Source organism: Medicago truncatula, chromosome 4 (assembly GCF_003473485.1).
Source record: "Medicago truncatula cultivar Jemalong A17 chromosome 4, MtrunA17r5.0-ANR, whole genome shotgun sequence".
In the NCBI taxonomy this organism is placed as follows: domain Eukaryota; kingdom Viridiplantae; phylum Streptophyta; class Magnoliopsida; order Fabales; family Fabaceae; genus Medicago; species Medicago truncatula.
In genome coordinates, this window is record NC_053045.1 from 3,016,405 (window position 1) to 3,036,602 (window position 20,198).

At 33.0% G+C, this 20,198-nt stretch overlaps 2 protein-coding genes across 4 annotated transcripts; both read left to right on the top strand.

Annotated features, from left to right (window-relative positions):
• The first annotated feature begins 1,787 nt into the window (after window positions 1–1,787).
• Window positions 1,788–10,084, top strand: LOC25491360 (pleiotropic drug resistance protein 1). Of its 3 annotated transcripts, none has more exons than XM_024781389.2 (22): window positions 1,788–2,095; window positions 2,374–2,494; window positions 2,685–2,858; window positions 2,963–3,122; window positions 3,751–3,827; window positions 3,915–3,968; window positions 4,112–4,504; window positions 4,739–5,020; window positions 5,117–5,433; window positions 5,537–5,697; window positions 5,863–5,966; window positions 6,050–6,206; window positions 6,290–6,388; window positions 6,660–6,754; window positions 7,093–7,425; window positions 7,790–8,080; window positions 8,171–8,254; window positions 8,358–8,491; window positions 8,605–8,832; window positions 8,968–9,139; window positions 9,236–9,490; window positions 9,585–10,084. In XM_024781389.2, the coding sequence occupies exons 1-22, from the start codon at window positions 1,788–1,790 to the stop codon at window positions 9,843–9,845; spliced, it is 4,260 nt and encodes a 1,419-aa protein (XP_024637157.1). In that variant the 3' UTR covers window positions 9,846–10,084. The 3 variants fall into 3 exon arrangements, with proteins under 3 accessions (XP_024637157.1, XP_013454711.1, XP_024637158.1); XM_013599257.3 differs by having other exon boundaries at window positions 6,290–6,382; window positions 6,630–6,754; XM_024781390.2 differs by having other exon boundaries at window positions 6,290–6,331; window positions 6,630–6,754.
• A 1,957-nt stretch (window positions 10,085–12,041) lies between these two features.
• On the top strand, window positions 12,042–19,990 carry LOC25491361 (pleiotropic drug resistance protein 1). The gene is made up of 22 exons (XM_013599258.2): window positions 12,042–12,385; window positions 12,591–12,711; window positions 12,798–12,971; window positions 13,165–13,324; window positions 13,512–13,588; window positions 13,692–13,745; window positions 14,106–14,498; window positions 14,607–14,888; window positions 14,987–15,303; window positions 15,452–15,612; window positions 15,896–15,999; window positions 16,084–16,240; window positions 16,322–16,411; window positions 16,638–16,759; window positions 16,860–17,192; window positions 17,313–17,603; window positions 17,687–17,770; window positions 17,880–18,013; window positions 18,107–18,334; window positions 18,436–18,607; window positions 19,192–19,446; window positions 19,569–19,990. The coding sequence occupies exons 1-22, from the start codon at window positions 12,042–12,044 to the stop codon at window positions 19,827–19,829; spliced, it is 4,314 nt and encodes a 1,437-aa protein (XP_013454712.1). The 3' UTR covers window positions 19,830–19,990.
• Window positions 19,991–20,198: the final 208 nt, after the last annotated feature.

The window sequence follows — 20,198 nt, forward strand, 5'->3', positions numbered from 1 at the left end:
ATAAATTTCGAGGGAAGGAAGAAATAGACCGAAGGTATCTTCCGGTGTATGAAACTTTAGAAACATTTGAACTTCTGATGCTTATGAAACCCTGAGACATATGGATTTGGCAGAATTTAATTTGATGTAAAAGTTTTGCATATAGAGTGGACACAAGTAAACTAACAATCTATGTTTACCAAGTTTCCATTAACGTAGGCAACTGGGCACTAGCAAAGAACTGATGTAATGTGTTTCATAGCATTCTCTAAACCAACAACATCCAGTCTTCAATTTCAACGTTATGCATTCATTTTTTCTTTTTGAGGAAACGTTAGGCATTAATGTAACAGTATCTATTTAGGCCTCATTCCCTTGTATGGTACCGATTTATTAACTATAATTAAATGATATATATAAGAAAATTTCTAGAATTTTTCAGTACCTTTTATAGAACTTCTAGTAGCTTTTTTAAAATCTATTTTTTTTGTAAGAAAAAATAATAAGGAACTTAAATGTAAGAGCTTTAAATCTTTTAAAAAATGATTCTTATGATAGTAAACAAACAGAAATAGCTTCAGATTTGTTTTTTAAAAATTTCTAAATTTTTTTTTAGATTCTTTTAACCTAAAATCACTTTTTTTTTTTAAAAGTTGAAACAAACATACCCTATAACTTTTTATAGAAATGATTTTTATAGTGTTTCATATTTTTCTTATAATATTTTTAATAAAGAACTTTTTAAATAGTTATAATATTTTTAACAAAGATTTTTTTTTAAAGAAACATTCAAATAAGAAATTGAGTTAAACAGCTTATCTTAAAAAGTCATTTTAAGTATTTTATCATTTTGCTACAAAATTTTTTGAATAATAAAATTTGAGAAAAATCTATAAAATAAGAAGCTACTTCAAATAGCTTTTCATAGTTCCCGTGAGCTCAGTTGAAAGAGACATTGTATAATATATGTAGGGGCTGAGGTTCGAACCCCAAACACCTACTTCTCCAAATTTAATATGTGTGAGCTTCAACCACTAGACTATTTGACAAAAAAAAAAGTTTTTCATAAAAAATAATTTTAAGAGATATCTTTATGAAAATATATGTGATTTTTAATATTTAAAATCTCTAATAATGAATACTAAAGTTAGTGAATACGAAAATCTCTATTTGAACTAACTTCTACTACTTATGAGTAAGTTTTTTTTTTTTTTTTTTTCTTTTTTCGGTTACAGTTGTGAGTAAGTTTCTAAAAAATCATTTTTAGAAAGTACTTTCTTGAGAGTAATTATTTTCTTTCTCCTTTCAACGGTACTATCTAAATAATATTATGTATGTGTACCCGTCTCTCCAATCAATACTTTCTACTTTCTATTTTTTTCGAAAGATACTTTCTATTTATGATCATAGTGATCCAATTTTCTACTTTATATTTGATAAAAAAAAAAAAGATATTTAATAAGGTGAATCTATTAAAAATGTTATTCTCCTTCTTTCTTTTATAGTTTTTCTTTAATTTGTGTGAGATAAGTGCTCCCCCATCCCAAAATATAACAAAAAATTTATCTATAAAAGTTGATTTATTTGGTCAAAAATTTATACAAAATACATCAACTTTTGTTTACCGATTTTTGCTTATATTTTGGGAGTAAATGTGAAGCTCATAAATAGGCTATGTCCTCTCTACACTCTCATTATAAGAAAGCTATACAAACAAAGCACTATCACAAGTAAAAGTTCATTGATTTTGAAGATTGTTGCTATTAGCACCATTCTTTGAAGAAAAAGGAAGACTTTTGGTTGTAGCAATGGATGGAAGTGATTTATACAAAGCAAGTAGTAGTTTACGAGGGAATACTTCGACGTTTTTCTCGAGATCCTCGCGGCGCGAAGAAGATGATGAAGAAGCCCTCAAATGGGCTGCAATTGAAAAACTCCCTACTTACAATCGTTTAAAGAAAGGGTTGTTGGCCAGTTCACATGGAGTTGCCAATGAGATTATTGATATAGATAAACTTGGAGTTCAAGAAAGACAGAAACTTTTGAATAGGTTGATCAAAGCTGCTGAAGAGGATAATGAAAAGTTTTTGTTGAAGCTAAAGGAAAGAATTGATAGGTAGGTAGTATTGATGCATTGCTCTTAAAACCGAGACAAAATCACAATCAAATCGTTCAAACGATATATAGTGTCGGTTCACAATTACACGAATTGAACCGTGTTGCTCGTTTTTTTTTAAACATTGATCATAATTTTCTCACTTTCAACATTTCTTTTCTTCCTATCTTTTGCTCCCTTACATGAGGACATCATTTTCAATTACTCAATAATCTCATATCACTTTTATGGGTTTTTTATTTGTCATGTGTTTGTTAATACATATATTTTTCTTTTAGAGTTGGGATTGAGATTCCAACAATTGAAGTTCGTTTTGAGCACCTAACTATTGAGGCAGAGGCTTATGTGGGAAGTAGAGCATTACCTAGTTTCACAAACTTTACTATTGGTGCAGTGGAGGTAAATTTCAGCACAATCTAGCTCATATACTTGTGTTTCTTATTTAGATTTTTTTGGTTAGATATGGTGTCAATCCTATAATAAAATTATGATTGTTCAACCTTAAACCCTACAAAAGTTTTGTTTGTTATTCATGTTTTGATAAACAACCTTAATCCTATGTTATGATCTTTTGTATTTGGTCTTGTAGGGTTTACTTGCTTTTCTTGGTATTATATCACACAAAAAGAAACATATGACTATCCTTAAAGATGTAAGTGGAATAGTCAAACCTGGTAGGATGGCACTGCTTCTTGGTCCTCCAAGTTCCGGAAAGACCACACTTCTTTTGGCCTTAACTGGAAAGCTTGATAAAGCTCTCAAGGTGAAAATACTTGATTAACTTTCATTATGAATTTTGCTTAACGTACATATATGAATATATGTACAAGATATCACCAAAAAAATGAATGTTATTGTGTATTATAGGAATCTGGTAGAGTGACTTATAATGGATATGGAATGGATGAATTTGTACCTCAAAGAACTGCTGCATATATTAGTCAACATGATGTTCATATTGGAGAAATGACTGTTAGGGAAACATTGGCTTTCTCAGCAAGGTGCCAAGGAGTTGGATCAAGATATGGTATAAACACTTCTAATACTAGGGCCTTGTTTTTTCTTCTTCCATGCATACCAAATTTTATGGTGAAACCGTTAAAAATAAAAACTATACAAGACTTATAAAAATAAAATAAAAAACAATTTTATTAAGTCAAAGGATTGAACCTTGGTCCCGAGGACTAATTTAATAGTCAGTAAAATAAATAGTCAGTTTTTGTTTGGATTGATTCCTACTTTGAAAACAAAGACTAATTTAATTGGTTTGGTTTGCATTGGATTGTTGGATTTATAAGATCATTGATTTGGTTTTTCCACGTGAATTGAATAAAAAAATGTCTACATAATAGTAAAAAAATTTGAGCTAAATCAGTAAAGTAAATGGATTTATCCCTTTGAATTACTAAAAAAAGTTGTGATTTTTAAGATTATGAGTGATAGCTACATGTATTTTCCCTTTGAATTCGAAATTAGGGAGAAAAAAAAACTCCCCTTTTGGGTAACAAATATGGTTTGAGACCAAAGTTCCAACAATATGATTATGATTATGGGTGAAAATTGATGTCCATACATGCAATGGAACACCCTTTTAATTTGGGGATTAATTTAACATAACTTGCATAATTTATTTTTTATTTTTTTGTGATGCATAGATTTGCTATCTGAGTTATGTAGAAGAGAAAAAGAAGCAAAGATCATACCAGACCCAGATATTGATGTCTACATGAAGGTGAGAAAGAAACTACATTATGCTATATATTTCTATAGCATTTGATGTAATAATATATATTCATCTCAATGAATTTTGATATACTAGGCAACTTCAACTGAAGGCCAAGAGGAAAGTCTGATAACCGATTATATGCTGAAGGTAATAATACTATTTAAAGTTCTCTTATACTAGAAAAGTTAAATTACTCTCGAAAAATTAGAGAAAGATCGAAAAAATTAGATTAGTCTTCAATTTTGACGTTTCTAACACTTCATTTTTCACCTCTAATTTTTCTATTGCAGATATTGGGGTTGGATATATGTGCTGATACCATGGTAGGAGATGAAATGCACCGTGGTATCTCCGGTGGACAAAGAAAGAGACTTACCACAGGAGAAATGTTGGTTGGACCATCGAAAGTTCTATTCATGGATGAAATATCAACTGGCTTAGATAGTTCCACAGCTTTTCAAATTGTGAAATCTCTTAGGCAATATGTTTATATTCTTCATGGAACTGCACTTATCTCATTGCTTCAGCCAGCACCAGAGACTTATGAACTTTTTGATGACATTATTCTTTTATCTGATGGTGAAATTGTTTACCAAGGACCTCGTGAAAATGTTCTTGAATTTTTTGAATCTATTGGTTTCAAATGTCCTGAGAGGAAAGGCGTTGCTGATTTCCTTCAAGAAGTAAGTCAAAATGCATATACATCTATAGAAGTGCTTATGAGCATTTAGTTACTAAGGGCCTATTTGGATCAATTTATATGAGCTTATTACTGACATAAACACTTGTAGGAATGTTCCGTAGAACTTATGGAAACAACTTATGACATGTCCATAATCTATTTTCCGCTTATTTCCATAAGCACTCCTGGATAGCTTATGAAACTGAGCTTGTATATAATATGTCTCTTGTTGCAGGTAACTTCAAGAAAGGATCAAGAGCAATATTGGATGCACAGAGATGAACCATATAGGTTTGTAACAGTTACTCAATTTGCAGAGGCATTCAAGTCGTTCCATGTTGGGAAGACGATCAAAGAAGAGCTTGAAATTCCATTTGACAAGTCAAATAATCATCCAGCAGCATTAACAACTAAAAAGTATGGTGTTAACAAGAAGGAACTATTAAAGGCTAACATCTCAAGAGAGTTTTTGCTTATGAAAAGAAATTCATTCATTTACCTCTTTAAGATGGTTCAAGTGAGTTCTAGCTTTATTTCTATAATATCTACTTTTTGTTTAACATGCATGCATGGTTTCAACTTTTTCATTTTCTTCTCTCTCTATGATATTTAGGTTTCTATAATGGCAACAATTACTATGACACTTTTTCTGCGAACCCATATGCACAAAGAAACAGTGATTGATGGACAAATTCATTTTGGTGCTTTATATTTCTCATTGATAATGCTCATGTTTAATGGAACTATTGAGCTTACAATGACAATTGTGAAACTTCCTACATTCTTTAAGCAAAGAGACCACTTATTTTATCCTTCATGGGCTTATGCTATTCCCTCATGGATTGTAAGAGCCCCTGTTACACTTGTAGATGCTTCTATTTGGGTATTCCTCACTTACTATGTAATTGGATTTGATCCAAATATTTGGAGGTAAATAAGCTTCTATTATCTGTTTTGCAACAATTAATGTGTATATTATGCTTGATTGTATTGTATTATTTATGGTGTGATTGATGACTATTAATTTATGCAGATTTCTTAAGATGTATCTTCTACTAATACTGTTAAACCAGACAGCTTCTGGATTGTTCCGAGCTATTGCAGCATTTTGTAGGGATATGATTATTGCTAACATAACTGGCTTCTATACACTTCTTATAGTTTTCACATTGGGTGGATTCGTTCTTGCAAAAGGTGAGTTGACACTCAAGTAGAAATCAAACCTCATTCTCAATGGACCTAAAATACAAAATTTTGTATCGTCTTACGCTTGGGTGGATTCACATACTTTCTGCAGTTATCATATAATGAAAGTTTATATTAATTGATGCATCTTTCATTTCATTGGCAATGAATCAGATGATATTAAGGGCTGGTGGATTTGGGGTTACTGGATATCACCTTTAATGTATGCACAAAATGCTATAATGGTGAATGAATTCCTTGGAAACAGTTGGAACAAAGTAATTTGTTAAACTTATGACATTATAATTATCTTTCATTTACAAAATGTGTAGGCCTAATTTCATTTTCTTTTCAATTATAGATAACTCCATATTCAAACATGACACTGGGAATTCTATCTTTGAAGTCACGCGGATTCTTCACACATGCATATTGGTATTGGATAGGAGTTGGTGCATTAATAGGATTTATTTTCCTTACCAACTTTTTATACATTATCGCTCTCACTTACCTTGATCGTGAGTATCTTTACGTTTGGTTATTTATTAAGATTCTCATTGTGATGAAAAATGATACTAATACATATACTTGTTTTTTTAAGCACTTGACAAGCCACAAGCCACAATAAAAGAAGAATCAGGAGGCGATAATGCACCAAATGATAGAAATCAAGAAATTGAATTACCACAATTAGGTGATATATCTTAATTATATCTCACACAAATATTTCAATGCATGTATACTATAAAAAGTTAAAGTAGCAAGAGAAATTTAGAGATGGAAAAAGCAAAATCTGTCTCTAATTCTATCGCTAAATATTAGAGACGCCAAATTTGGCGACCATTTTTCTTTTTTCCATCGTTATTTTACATTTTTTTTAGTGACTTATGGGCTTACTAACCTAATAGGTTTTTTTTTTTTTAACTGTGTTGGTTGTGCAGAAAATTCTAGAAGATCTACTGCTGTTGCTGATTCTAGCCGTGGGAAGGAAAGGGGAATGGTTCTACCTTTTGAACCATATTCTATCACATTTGACGAAATTGTATACTCTGTTGACGTGCCACAAGTAAGTCATTTTCGAAGTTATTAATTAGCATTTGGTTTAGATAATCAAGGTTTCGAATTGTTGACATTGTGGAAAATTTCATGGTCAAATGTAGTTGATGCGACCAAAATCATAGTTAGGATGCAGTCGCACAAAACCTTGACATCGAGACTATAGTTGCAGCTGCGGACTGTCTTTAAAAAAATATGTTATAGTGTTCTGAGATTAACCCTTGCATTAGTATGATCATGGATTTTAAATAATGCACAGTTATTGTATATATGTGTTGCATGTAGTAGTATATCGACTAAAAAAGTGTTCAAACTTTTATTTTCTGTTTTCGGAATTTCGACTGGCAGGAAATGAAAGATCAAGGTGTGATAGAGGATAGGCTAGTGCTTTTGAAGGGAGTTAGTGGTGCATTTAGACCTGGTGTTCTCACAGCTTTGATGGGTGTTAGTGGAGCTGGTAAAACTACTTTGATGGATGTATTGGCTGGTAGGAAAACTAGTGGTTATATTGATGGGAGCATAAAAATTTCTGGTTACCCTAAAAAGCAAGAAACATTTGCTAGAATCTCTGGCTATTGTGAGCAGAATGATATCCACTCCCCTCAAGTTACTGTCTATGAGTCCTTACTGTATTCAGCTTGGCTTCGTTTACCGGCAGAAGTTGATTCCAATACCAGAAAGGTTAGTATTTACTGCTCCAGACACCTTATCATTTTTCCTTTTAAATACCTTTTTAAGGTCTTTGTTAGAGGATATGAAATATAGAATAATATCTTGACATAATGTTGGCGTATCATGAATCATCTCATTAGATTAGTTTCCTATCTTAGTATTTGAAGATTACTTTCCATATTCAATTATGATTTTAGGTCTTGTATCCTTATAAATAAGGGTTAGTAGTATTTAGTCTTTTGTATCGTATTCTCTTGACTTTATTATTATGATTAAAGATTAGTTTTCTCTCTTGACTTCAACAATTCTAAATAACTTAGCTTTCGAACTTAGACTTGTTATTCTTACTTTTGAATCTAACAAATATTTGTAGATGTTCATTGAGGAAGTTATGGAACTAGTCGAGCTGAATCCGCTGAGGAACTCACTAGTTGGTTTGCCTGGTGTGAGCGGTCTTTCAACCGAACAACGCAAGAGGTTAACTATTTCAGTTGAATTAGTGGCCAATCCATCCATAATTTTCATGGACGAGCCTACATCTGGATTAGATGCTAGAGCTGCTGCAATTGTTATGCGAACCGTTAGGAACACGGTTGACACAGGAAGAACAGTTGTTTGTACCATTCATCAACCAAGTATCGACATATTTGAATCTTTTGATGAGGTAAGAAATAATATAATGAAATCAACATGTTTATGAAAATTTCTTTGCTCATGTGAACTCAAATATAATATATGTTACATGTGATTCTAGTTATTCTTGTTGAAGAGTGGAGGACGAGAAATATATGCTGGGCCATTAGGTCGTTATTCTAATCAATTGATCAAGTACTTTGAGGTTGGATTTGGATGCAACTTAAATTCAATTTTATTTCAACAAGTGAAGAACCATAATTCTTGAATCACCATTTACTAATTTTCTTATATTTTCTATTGTCTAGAGTATTGAAGGAGTAAGTAAAATAAACGATGGATATAACCCAGCAACATGGATGTTAGAAGTGACGAGTCCAGCACAAGAAGTTGCATTAGGTGCTGATTTTCATGAGATATACAAAAATTCTGAGCTATATAGGTAAGAAATAATATACAATACTATTATATGAATCAGGGTATGAATTTGTTAAATGTAGTACCTGCAGTAATCATATTCAGAAAAGGCTTTAACTGTTATACACTATTGTTCAGGAGAAATAAGCAACTTATAGAAGAATTGGGAAAACCTGCTCTTGGTTCCAAGGATCTTTATTTCCCTAGCCAATACTCACAATCATTTTTAGTTCAATGCTTGGCTTGCTTGTGGAAACAACGTTGGTCATATTGGCGCAACCCGTTATACACTGCTGTTAGGTTTTACTTTGCTACTTTCATAGCATTGATGTTTGGAACAATGTTTTGGGACCTCGGACGCAAATAGTAAGTGAAAACTTCCAAAATCTATAAATATGACAATAGCTTATTGAATTTGCACTTAATCAAAATATTTATCCAAACACCGTTTAGTTGATATTTCATTTCCACTTGAATTGTGATGCCTTTCGTGGATTCCAGCACAAGAGGACTAGACCTGTCTAATGCCATGGGCTCAATGTACACTGCTGTTTTCTTCATTGGGGTCCAAAATTCAGCCTCAGTACAACCAGTAGTAGCTGTTGAAAGAACTGTTTTTTATAGAGAAAGAGCTGCTGGAATGTATTCTGCCTTACCCTATGCACTTGCACAGGTAATAAAATCACTATTTCACACACAAGATAAATGTATTTGCACTATGCTTTATTTACATACTCATGTTAATCTAACTTGCTCTCTTTTGTCACAGGTTTTAATAGAGCTACCTTATATTCTAGCACAAACATTATCATATGGTGTAATAGTTTATGCCATGATTGGATTTGAGTGGACTGTACCAAAATTCTTTTGGTACATGTTTTTCATGTACTTCACATTTTGCTACTTCACCTTCTATGGTATGATGACAGTGGCAGTTACTCCAAATTACCATCTTGCTGCAGTTTTGGCATCTGCATTTTATGGAAGTTGGAATCTCTTTTCTGGATTTGTTGTTCCAAGACCTGTAAGTATTTTCAACCTTAAAATACATTAAATAACTTTGCATTATTATTATTATTATTATTATATTTTAAATTTTTTCATTTTTTTAATAACAGAGAATGCCAGTGTGGTGGAGGTGGTACTATTGGGCAAATCCTGTAGCTTGGAGCTTATATGGATTATTTGCATCACAATTTGGAAATATAACAGACATAATGGAAATGGAAGATGTTACAGTGCAGGAATATATAAGAAATTATTATGGTATCAAACATGATTTTGTAGGTGTTTCTGCAGCTGTGGTTTTTGGGATTGCAATAGCCTTTGCTTTTACTTTTGCTGTATCAATTAAAGTCTTTAACTTCCAACATAGATAAATTAGTGATGTAGGAAGACTGGCTGCACGTATTGAAGACGAAGTGGCGCGTAAGAAAGGCTCAATGGGAATAGTGCAAATTTGGCATCCGATGTTCGAATGACTTGAAATATCGCTTTGCCACGATGTATGGGCATTTTTAGCCATCCGAATTCATCTGAAGGCCCGAAACCGGATTTTAATATTTCAGCCCACTTTTATTATTTTTCTGTTTGGATTTTCGGCCCATTAGAATTTTGTTTCTCCCTAGTATTTAAGCGTAACAGTTGTAGCTTAACAGACAGTTTTTCATTCAATCAAATTACAGAGAACTTTTATCTATTTTCTAATGAATTCCGGAAACCTTTTTGACAGGTTTGTGCTTGCAACTTGTTTGTTTATCTTTTAGGTTTAGCGCTGCTTAACGAGATTATATATTCAAACATTTTTACCAGATTATATTTGTGTTCCTCGTGTTGATTTAGTATTTGACTTGGAAATTTAGTTTCACATTTAGAGTTAAATTGAAGCTTCTGTTTATAAATGTATATGTCTCTATGCGACTTTAGTGAAGCATTATTTAATATAAAAAAAATGGCATGTCAAATAATTCAATGTGTCCTTTCCATTAAGTTTAAGCTGGACAAGAATATATTACTGTCATGATATTTGTAACGTAGTTCATACTATAGATTATTTTTTTTCAAAAGGTATGCTACGGAATAGAAGAATACTAATAATGTATGTTGCATTGCATGTGATCTGGAAAATAGTCAAAGATTGGCACCCGACACATTTATTTTGCTCACAATACATATTCTATGTTTAATTGCACGTGTCAAGCATCTCTCATGTCAATAACACAATTTTTTTTTTTTTTAAATACTACTATCCCCTATTCATAATGAATATCACTTTTCGAAATAAAATTGTTTTAAAATAAATTTTCATTGTAATATTAATTTTTTGTTTTCTATTGAAAACCTTAAGTTTCAAATTGTTGAAATTGACTCAAAATTTATAGATGAAGAAGTGCCAAAATCGTGGACCGATTTTCCTAGTTTTGAGGGTTATATTTCTAACAAAATTTTGGTTCCTAGTTTTGAGGGTTATATTTCTCTATAAATTCAACCCAACAACAAAACAAACACTAGGGTTGGGATTGATACACTTTCGGTAGAATTAGGTTTGAAGACTGATTCTTGTAACCCTTTGAATCCTTTGTAAAGTTACTATTATAGTGGGATGGAGAGTAGTATTTGACACAAATTCTCTTGTGTTATTTTCTCTCTTCTCTTTTTGCTTGCGGTTATAATTGCCACTCATGTTGATATTAATTGCTTGATTAATTTGCTTCACACATCAAATATTTTATTTGTGTCATTTTTAAACGTTCACAACACAAATAAAAGGAAAATTAAGTATTTCTTTAACATTCGTTTGCCTCAAGTTACTTGCCAATTTAAATATATCAAAATAATACTAATTACCTCTTTTGAATATATTAAAGAACCTAAATATCTTGTACCAAAAAAAAAAACCTAAATATTTTTGTTAAGATGAGTGCATAAATCAAGGGAATATTAATATTAAGAAAGAGGCAAATTCTTTAATAGCCACATGGAAAGATAGGGTTGGTTGTTTAAAACAATTTAGATGAATACAAGCATTTCAAATTTTCAATAGAGAGGCCAACTGTTAGTTACCACCAAAACAATATTTAAACAGTGGTTTGTCAGAATGCCATTTATATATTATTCTTGTCAGCTTTCAATGTGTATACAATAATCAGCCATATTCTTCTAACATGTGATGAATAAGAGTTCACAAAGTATATATAATTTTTATCAATATTTATTTCCTTTTAGTTTCAATTAGTGAAAGCAGTACAAATAATACATACTAAAAAAACACATGCACAAATCACATAGTCATAAATTGCCACCTTATACCAATATATAAATAATCAAGTTTTCCTATCTCAAGATTATTGGAAAGAACAACTCATTGATCATTGTTTTATTTCATCTTCATTTTTTTAGTTACAAAGATAAACACTGCTTGAAATTCCTTCAATTTTTTTCTGCAGTTGATGCAAATAGCATATTTTTCTGGTGTCTATCATATCAGTTTGTAACTGCATTAGCTTTGAAAAAGAAAGAAAAAGTTTCTGTGTTTTGGTGTTAACTTTTGATAGTGGTTCTGTTGAGTTGCAGCAATGGAAGGAAGTGATATATATAGTGCAAGTAATAGTCTCCGGTTTAGCATGAGAAGTTCTTCTACTACAGGTTGGAGAAACGGTACAATGGAGGCTTTTGCAAAGTCTTCGCGGCGCGAAGAAGATGATGATGAAGAAGCTCTTAAATGGGCTGCACTTGAAAAACTCCCTACTTATAACCGTTTGAGGAAAGGATTGTTGGCGACATCGCGTGGAGTTGCTAATGAGGTTGATATAACAGATCTTGGATTTCAAGAGAAACAGAAACTCTTGGATAGGTTGATTAATGTTGCTGAAGAGGGAAATGAAAAGTTTTTGTTGAAGCTCAAGGAAAGAATTGATAGGTAATGTTGTTTTCATTTTCACTTCAACTGAAAAATATAAGAGAATATAGATCCTATGTTTTTGAAATTATTGAAATTAGATCTAGCATTTATAATAATTTTTGAAAATACTGATTGATCTTTCTTCATAGCTTTTCTGTTTTTGCCGCGCAAAAACTGATTGATCTTTCTCATTGTGGTGATTTTTTTTTTTAAATTCTTTTAGAGTTGGGATTGAGATTCCAGCAATTGAAGTTAGATATGAGCACCTAAATGTTGAGGCAGAAGCTTTTGTGGGAGGCAGGGCTTTGCCAACTTTGTTGAACTCGGTTACTAACACAGTCGAGGTAAATACAACCAGATTCTACTTTCTCAGTTGTTATTGTTGTTTCGCAATTAGTCTCATAACTTTTTTTTTTCTTTGGTCTTTCAGAGTATCTTGATTTCCCTCCATATTCTCACAAGCAGAAAGAAACAAATGACTATCCTTAAAGATGTAAGTGGAATAGTCAAACCTCGCAGGATGACACTGCTTCTTGGTCCTCCAAGTTCTGGAAAGACCACACTTCTTTTGGCTTTGTCAGGAAAGCTTGATCCCAATCTCAAGGTGAAAAGAAATTTCTCTTAATTTCACAAATATATATTGTTCTCTTTCACTGTTCACGGGGTTTCAGTTCAGTGGTAAAAACTTGACCTTATAATCTTAAGGGAGAAAGTTCAAATCCCCTCGAGTACGGTATTAAAATGACTATTTGTCTCACTTTCATAAATAATAACTTCGATGTCGTTGTGTCCTCCAGGTATCAGGGAGAGTAACTTATAATGGACATGGGATGGATGAATTTGTACCTCAGAGAACTGCTGCATATATTAGTCAACATGATGTTCATATTGGAGAAATGACTGTGAGGGAAACCTTGGCTTTCTCAGCAAGGTGCCAAGGTGTCGGATCACGTTATGGTTAGTACTTTTCGACAGAGTTTGTGCCTTTTTTTTCTATATAACTGTCACTCGTTTCTGAAAAATCACACATATGTTCGGAAGTATACTTCCGGATAGAAAAGAAAAAACGTGTTTTTGTTCAAACGGCACAAAAGCCATGTTTTTTTTCAGAAGTATAACAAGTAATGTTTTTTGTGATCCATAGACTTGTTGGCTGAGCTGTCTAGAAGAGAAAAGGAAGCAAATATTAAGCCAGACCCAGATGTTGATGTCTTCATGAAGGTGAGAAGAAGCAATTATCAACATTTATTGCAACAAAACAAGTTAATGAAATTAATTCTAAGGCAATAAATATTAACACATTCTATTGACTTTGGATATACAGGCAATGGCAACTGGAGGCCAACAGGAAAGTGTAGCAACTGATTATGTACTAAAGGTATTGCCAAATTGAGATTTTCTCATTCTTTAAAAGTTTTGTAAGATTATTTATGCAATACAGTCACAAGGTATTTAGAGTCTATCTGGATTTGACTTATATTAATTAATTTACTAGCATAAACAGTTATGAGACTGTTTGGGAGAGCTTATGAAATCAACTGTTTTCAGCTTCTTTTCGTAAGCTCTCCATGATAGCTCATCAAATCAGTATAGCTTATATAAAAACTGTTTGACTTTATTTTATCTGTTGTTTTCGAAATAGTGTATACATAAGCACTAGTAATATGACAAGTACTTATGTTATAAGCTCTCAATTAAATTATTTATACATGGTCTAATTTACTTGAAAATTATGTAGCTTTTGGGATTGGATGTATGTGCTGACACTATGGTGGGGAATGAAATGTTGCGTGGTATTTCCGGAGGTCAAAGAAAGCGAGTTACCACAGGAGAGATGTTGGTCGGGCCAGCAAATGCATTATTCATGGATGAAATATCTACTGGTTTGGACAGTTCCACAACTTTCCAAATTGTGAGATCTCTTCAGCAATATGTTCACATTCTTAATGGAACCACAGTTATCTCTTTACTCCAACCAGCACCTGAGACTTATGAACTTTTTGATGACATTATTCTTATATCTGATGGTCAAATTGTCTACCAAGGACCTCGCGAACATATTCTTGAATTTTTTGAATCAGTTGGTTTCAAATGTCCTGAGAGGAAAGGTGCAGCGGACTTTCTTCAAGAAGTAAGTCAAAGTTTATATCTTGAGTCCATTCTTTCAAGTTTTTGGTGAACACTATATGAAGATATATAAGTTTATCGAAACATGACCTTAATCTATTTCTTCTTTCAGGTAACTTCAAAGAAGGATCAAGAGCAGTATTGGGTTGACAGAGAAAAACCATACAGGTTTGTAACTGTTACTCAATTTGCTGAGGCATTTCAATCATACCATGTTGGAAGGAAAACAGGAGATGAGCTTGCAATTCCATTTGACAAGTCTAAGAATCATCCAGCAGCATTAACAACTAAAAAGTACGGTGTTAACAAGAAAGAACTGTTAAAGGCTAACTTCTCAAGAGAGTATTTGCTTATGAAAAGAAATTCCTTTGTTTACATCTTCAAGATATGTCAGGTAAATTTCTAGTTTCTTTACATGAATATATATTTTGATTGTCTGAATATTTTGCAGACATGATTTTAACTTTTGATTATTCTTCCTATGTTTTTTAGCTTCTCCTCATGGCAACAATTGCAATGACACTATTTTTAAGAACTGAGATGCACCGTGATTCCTTGAATGGTGGAGGTGTCTATTCTGGTGCTTTATTTTTCGCAGTAGTTATGATTATGTTTAATGGAATGGCCGAACTTTCAATGACCATTGCTAAGCTTCCTAGTTTCTACAAGCAAAGAGACCTTCTGTTTTTTCCTTCATGGGCATATGCTATACCTACATGGATCCTCAAGATTCCTATTACCTTTCTGGAAGTTGCTGCTTGGGTTTTTCTCACCTATTACGTAATAGGATTCGATCCAAATGTTACGAGGTAAAGAACCTTCCTTGGTATTTTAGAGAGGTGCAATGACAGACTCTCGGTACTATGTTGCGTCACTGATGTTTTAAAAAAAAAAAAAACTTATTTTCCCCTTTTCTTGTAGTGTTATTTATGGTGTGAGGTATTGTTATTTATGCAGGTTACTAAAGCAGTATCTTCTGCTATTACTGATAAACCAAATGGCTTCTGGACTATTTCGAGCTATTGCAGCACTTGGTAGAAACATGATTGTGGCCAATACATTTGGGTCCTTTGCACTTCTCGCACTTCTTACATTAGGTGGCTTCGTTATGTCCAGAAGTGAGTTCAAATAACCGAAATTACAAGCTTGTTTCAGTTTAGTTTAATTTGTTACATTGTCAGTGTAAATTTTTTCACACAATCAAACAGTCACCACAAATCATATATACGATAATTATAATTAAAGTCGAACGTTTTCAATAAATCGTACAATTATAATTGATAGACAGTGGAAATATTCTTTACATTAACTGTGCATTACAAATTAAATCCATTTTATCATACAGTGGAACTTGATATTAATGTTTCTTTCAATTTCATTGGAAATTATATTATGATACAGAGGATATCAAAAGTTGGTGGATTTGGGGTTACTGGATTTCACCTTTGATGTATGGACAAAATGCTATAATGGTGAATGAATTCCTTGGAGATAGTTGGAACCATGTAATTTCTTAAACTTGTGACTTTTGAATTTTTTTGCGCATAGTAGAAACTTGCAGACCTAATTCATTCACTCTTCGACTGTAGTTTACACCAAATTCAAATAAAACACTAGGAATTCAAGTTTTGGAGTCACGTGGATTCTTCACAGAGGCATATTGGTATTGGATAGGGATTGGAGCATTAACAGGATTTATGTTTCTTTTCAACATATTATTCACTGTGGCTCTCACTTACCTTGATCGTGAGTACCTTCGTTTATTGTTATTTAAGTTTCTTATGCTTATGCGCACATTTCATAAACTAACATGCATGATTTTTACAGCATTTGACAAGCCACAAGCAACAATAAATGAAGAATCAGAAGACAGCACAACAAATGGCACTACCCAAGAAGTTGAATTACCACGTATAGGTGATCTATCTTTTTCATACCACTCGTGAAAACTCAATATAAACATGCTACTTTTATGTGTTTGAACTAGTTCATTAGTGATTTATAATGCATTTTGATTTTATTTAATATTATTTGGGTGTAGTCTTGATTATTGTTAGGGCTGGGATCTCAGTTTTCTATAATGATGTTCTTTCATGCCTCATAATGGCTTTAGAATCTTAACATATTTGCAATTGTTATGCAGCAAGTTCAGGAGGATCAAATGGTGCGGACCCTAGCCAAAGAGAGAGAAGAGGAATGGTTCTTCCTTTTGAACCACATTCTATAGCCTTTGACGATGTTGTATATTCTGTTGACATGCCACAGGTAAGTGAGATTATAAAAGTTTTTTACAATTTAAGATTTGGTTTTCAAACAATGTTTTTAGTTAACTTTGGACCTTAACTCTTGAGATTCTAATTGGCAGGAAATGAAGGTTCAAGGGGTACTAGAGGATAGATTAGTACTTTTGAAGGGTGTTAGTGGTGCATTTAGGCCTGGTGTTCTCACAGCCTTAATGGGAGTTAGTGGAGCTGGTAAAACTACTTTAATGGATGTTTTGGCTGGTAGGAAAACTGGTGGTTATATTGACGGGAGCATAAAAATTTCTGGGTACCCTAAAAAACAAGAAACGTTTGCTCGAATCTCTGGTTATTGTGAGCAGAATGATATCCATTCTCCTCATGTTACTGTCTATGAGTCACTGGTCTACTCGGCCTGGCTTCGTTTACCAGCAGACGTTGATTCAAATACCAGAAAGGTAAGTATTTAAAACTCAAGACACTGATTTTTCTGTTTTTACTATTTGATTGATTGAGATATTTGGCATTTGGATCATATACTAATTTTTCATACTTTTGGATCTGATAAATGGTTGTAGATGTTCATTGAGGAAGTCATGGAACTAGTGGAGCTCAACCCATTGAGAAACTCTTTGGTTGGTTTGCCTGGTGTGAATGGTCTTTCAACCGAACAACGCAAGAGGCTAACTATTGCAGTTGAATTAGTGGCCAATCCATCCATAATTTTCATGGATGAGCCTACATCTGGATTAGATGCTAGAGCTGCTGCAATTGTTATGCGAACCGTTAGGAACACGGTTGACACAGGAAGAACAGTTGTTTGCACCATTCATCAACCAAGTATTGACATATTCGAAGCTTTTGATGAGGTAAGAAATGATTTGTTGGTAAAAAATGCGTTTTCTTTTTCTTCCTCTTTTGGACTCGAAATAACATACATTATATATTCCAGTTATTCCTCATGAAACGCGGAGGAGAAGAAATATATGTTGGACCGCTGGGTCGTCATTCTAGTCAATTGATCAAGTATTTTGAGGTTGGATGCAACTTATATTTAATATTACTTTTAGACAAAATAAATAAATTATAGTGGATAGCTATAATTCTACTTGGAAGATTATCTTCTAATATTTTCTGTTGTTTAGAGCATTGAAGGGGTTAGTAAAATCAAAGATGGCTATAATCCAGCAACTTGGATGTTGGAAGTTTCGAGTTCAGCACAAGAACTTACTCTAGGAATTGATTTTCATCATGCATACAAAAATTCTGAGTTGTACAGGTAAGCAAATTTATTTGAAAATATGGATTCATAATTTAGTACCAACTATGATCATATTGGAAAAAGACCTCACTGTTATAAACTATTGTTCAGGAGAAACAAGCAACTTATAGAAGAATTAGGCAAACCTGCACCTGGTTCAAATGATCTTTATTTCTCTGCCCAATACTCACAATCATTTTTAGTCCAATGTTTGGCTTGCTTATGGAAACAACATTGGTCATATTGGCGCAACCCGCCATACACTTCTGTGAGGTTTTTCTTCACTGTTTTCATAGGCTTGATGTTTGGAACAATATTTTGGGATCTTGGAAGGAAATAGTAAGTGAACTTTCATTATCTGAAAAATAAGAACTAAACTATTAGAGTTAAGTCAGCTTTTCTTTCCAACTCGAGTTCTAACCTCTTTTGTTCATTTCCAGCTCAAAGAGACAAGACCTGTTTAATGCCCTCGGTTCGATGTATACTGCTGTTCTCTTCCTTGGGGTCCAGAATTCATCAGCTGTACAACCAGTGGTAGCAGTTGAAAGATCTGTGTTCTATAGAGAAAGAGCTGCTGGGATGTATTCTGCCTTACCTTATGCATTTGCACAGGTAATAAATCAAAATTTTATGAAATAAGTATTTTTTTTAAGCATTTATATACATAAGAGATGTAATCTAAATAGGAATGTGATCCTATCATGATCCTTGTTAGAACAGCATTCCTAGTTCAATAGAAAACAATTAAAAAAATGCTAACAGAGAGCACACAAGATTTGATCACGGAGTTCAGTCAATTGCACCTACGTCTGACTCAAATGTGGCTGCAATGATTTTCTATTATTCAAGCTTAGAGTTACAGATTACAACTTGTGTTTAAATAATACGGTCTGTCCTTGTGAGCTTAGCTCAGTTGGTAGGGACAAATGTATAATATATGCAAGGTCCGCGGTTCAAACCCCGGCCACCACAAAAAAAATAATACGGTCTAGTTTACACGATTACCCCTACACCGTAACTGGGGGTGTGGTGGACGAGCGACTTGCCCACTTATCAGTAAATTACAAGTAAACTATGAGTCATATCCAACAATCCTAATGGATATTAATAAATCAAATTATAATCATTATGAATATATCAATAGTGCTATGCTTGCATAATTGATCATGTTAATAGAACTCACTTTCTTGTCACAGGTTTTAATAGAACTACCTTATATTTTCGTCCAAGCTGCATCATATGGTGTGATAGTTTATGCCATGATTGGATTTGAGTGGACTGTAGCGAAGTTCTTATGGTACATATTTTTCATGTACTGTACATTATGCTACTTCACCTTCTATGGTATGATGGCTGTAGCAATTACTCCAAATCACCATGTCGCATCAATCGTGGCTGCTGCATTTTACGCAATTTGGAATCTTTTTTCAGGATTTATCGTTCCGCGACCTGTAAGTGCCACTGAACTTTAAACACATTGAGCAATATCTATGTACAGATTCAATCAAAGTTTTTATTTATGTTGATGCATAATGTATTAATTTGCTATTTCTTTAAAACTTTCTTTCGACAGATGATTCCTGTCTGGTGGAGATGGTACTACTGGGGCTGTCCAGTGTCTTGGACACTATACGGACTGATTGCATCACAATTTGGAGATATAACCAAAATCATGGAATCAGAGAATGAGTCAGTTCAAGAATTCATAAGAAGTTATTTTGGTATGAAGCATGACTTCATAGGAGTTTGTGCAGTTGTGGTTGTTGGGACTGCAGTGTTGTTTGCATGTATTTTTGCTGTCTCAATCAAGGTCTTCAACTTCCAAAGACGGTAGATTAGACTCTATCGGCCAACTTTGGTGGATTTTTTCCAGTTTTTTGTTTTGTACTTAAATGTTACTTGTATCTATATTCATGCAATATGTTGCTAGAAAACATAGATTTCTTGTAGTTCAAGCTTGGAGCTTCTTTTATAAGTTTACAATCATGTCATCAAGTTATGAATTTTGTACTATATATAGGCCAACATATCAATGGGCTAGACATTTTAAATAAGAAAATAAATGTATAGTTTCAAGACAATCGAGTACAAATTTACTGAATAACTTATATCTATAACTTAAGCCTCAAGTTATAGTATCATAACACAAATTTAATAGGGCTCAAGCCTCAAATTGTCCCTATACAGTTCTAACATTAAATAT

Bases quoted from the DNA above. Each gene is read 5' to 3' on its own strand.
- LOC25491361 (XM_013599258.2), top strand. From the start codon at position 12,042: ATGGAAGGAAGTGATATATATAGTGCAAGTAATAGTCTCCGGTTTAGC. The intron at 12,386-12,590 runs GTAATGTTGTTT...AAATTCTTTTAG, and splicing joins CTCAAGGAAAGAATTGATAG to AGTTGGGATTGAGATTCCAG. The intron at 16,760-16,859 runs GTAAGTGAGATT...TCTAATTGGCAG, and splicing joins ATTCTGTTGACATGCCACAG to GAAATGAAGGTTCAAGGGGT.
- LOC25491360 (XM_013599257.3), top strand. From the start codon at position 1,788: ATGGATGGAAGTGATTTATACAAAGCAAGTAGTAGTTTACGAGGGAAT. The intron at 6,383-6,629 runs GTGATATATCTT...TTGGTTGTGCAG, and splicing joins AATTGAATTACCACAATTAG to AAAATTCTAGAAGATCTACT. The intron at 8,492-8,604 runs GTAAGAAATAAT...ACTATTGTTCAG, and splicing joins AAAAATTCTGAGCTATATAG to GAGAAATAAGCAACTTATAG.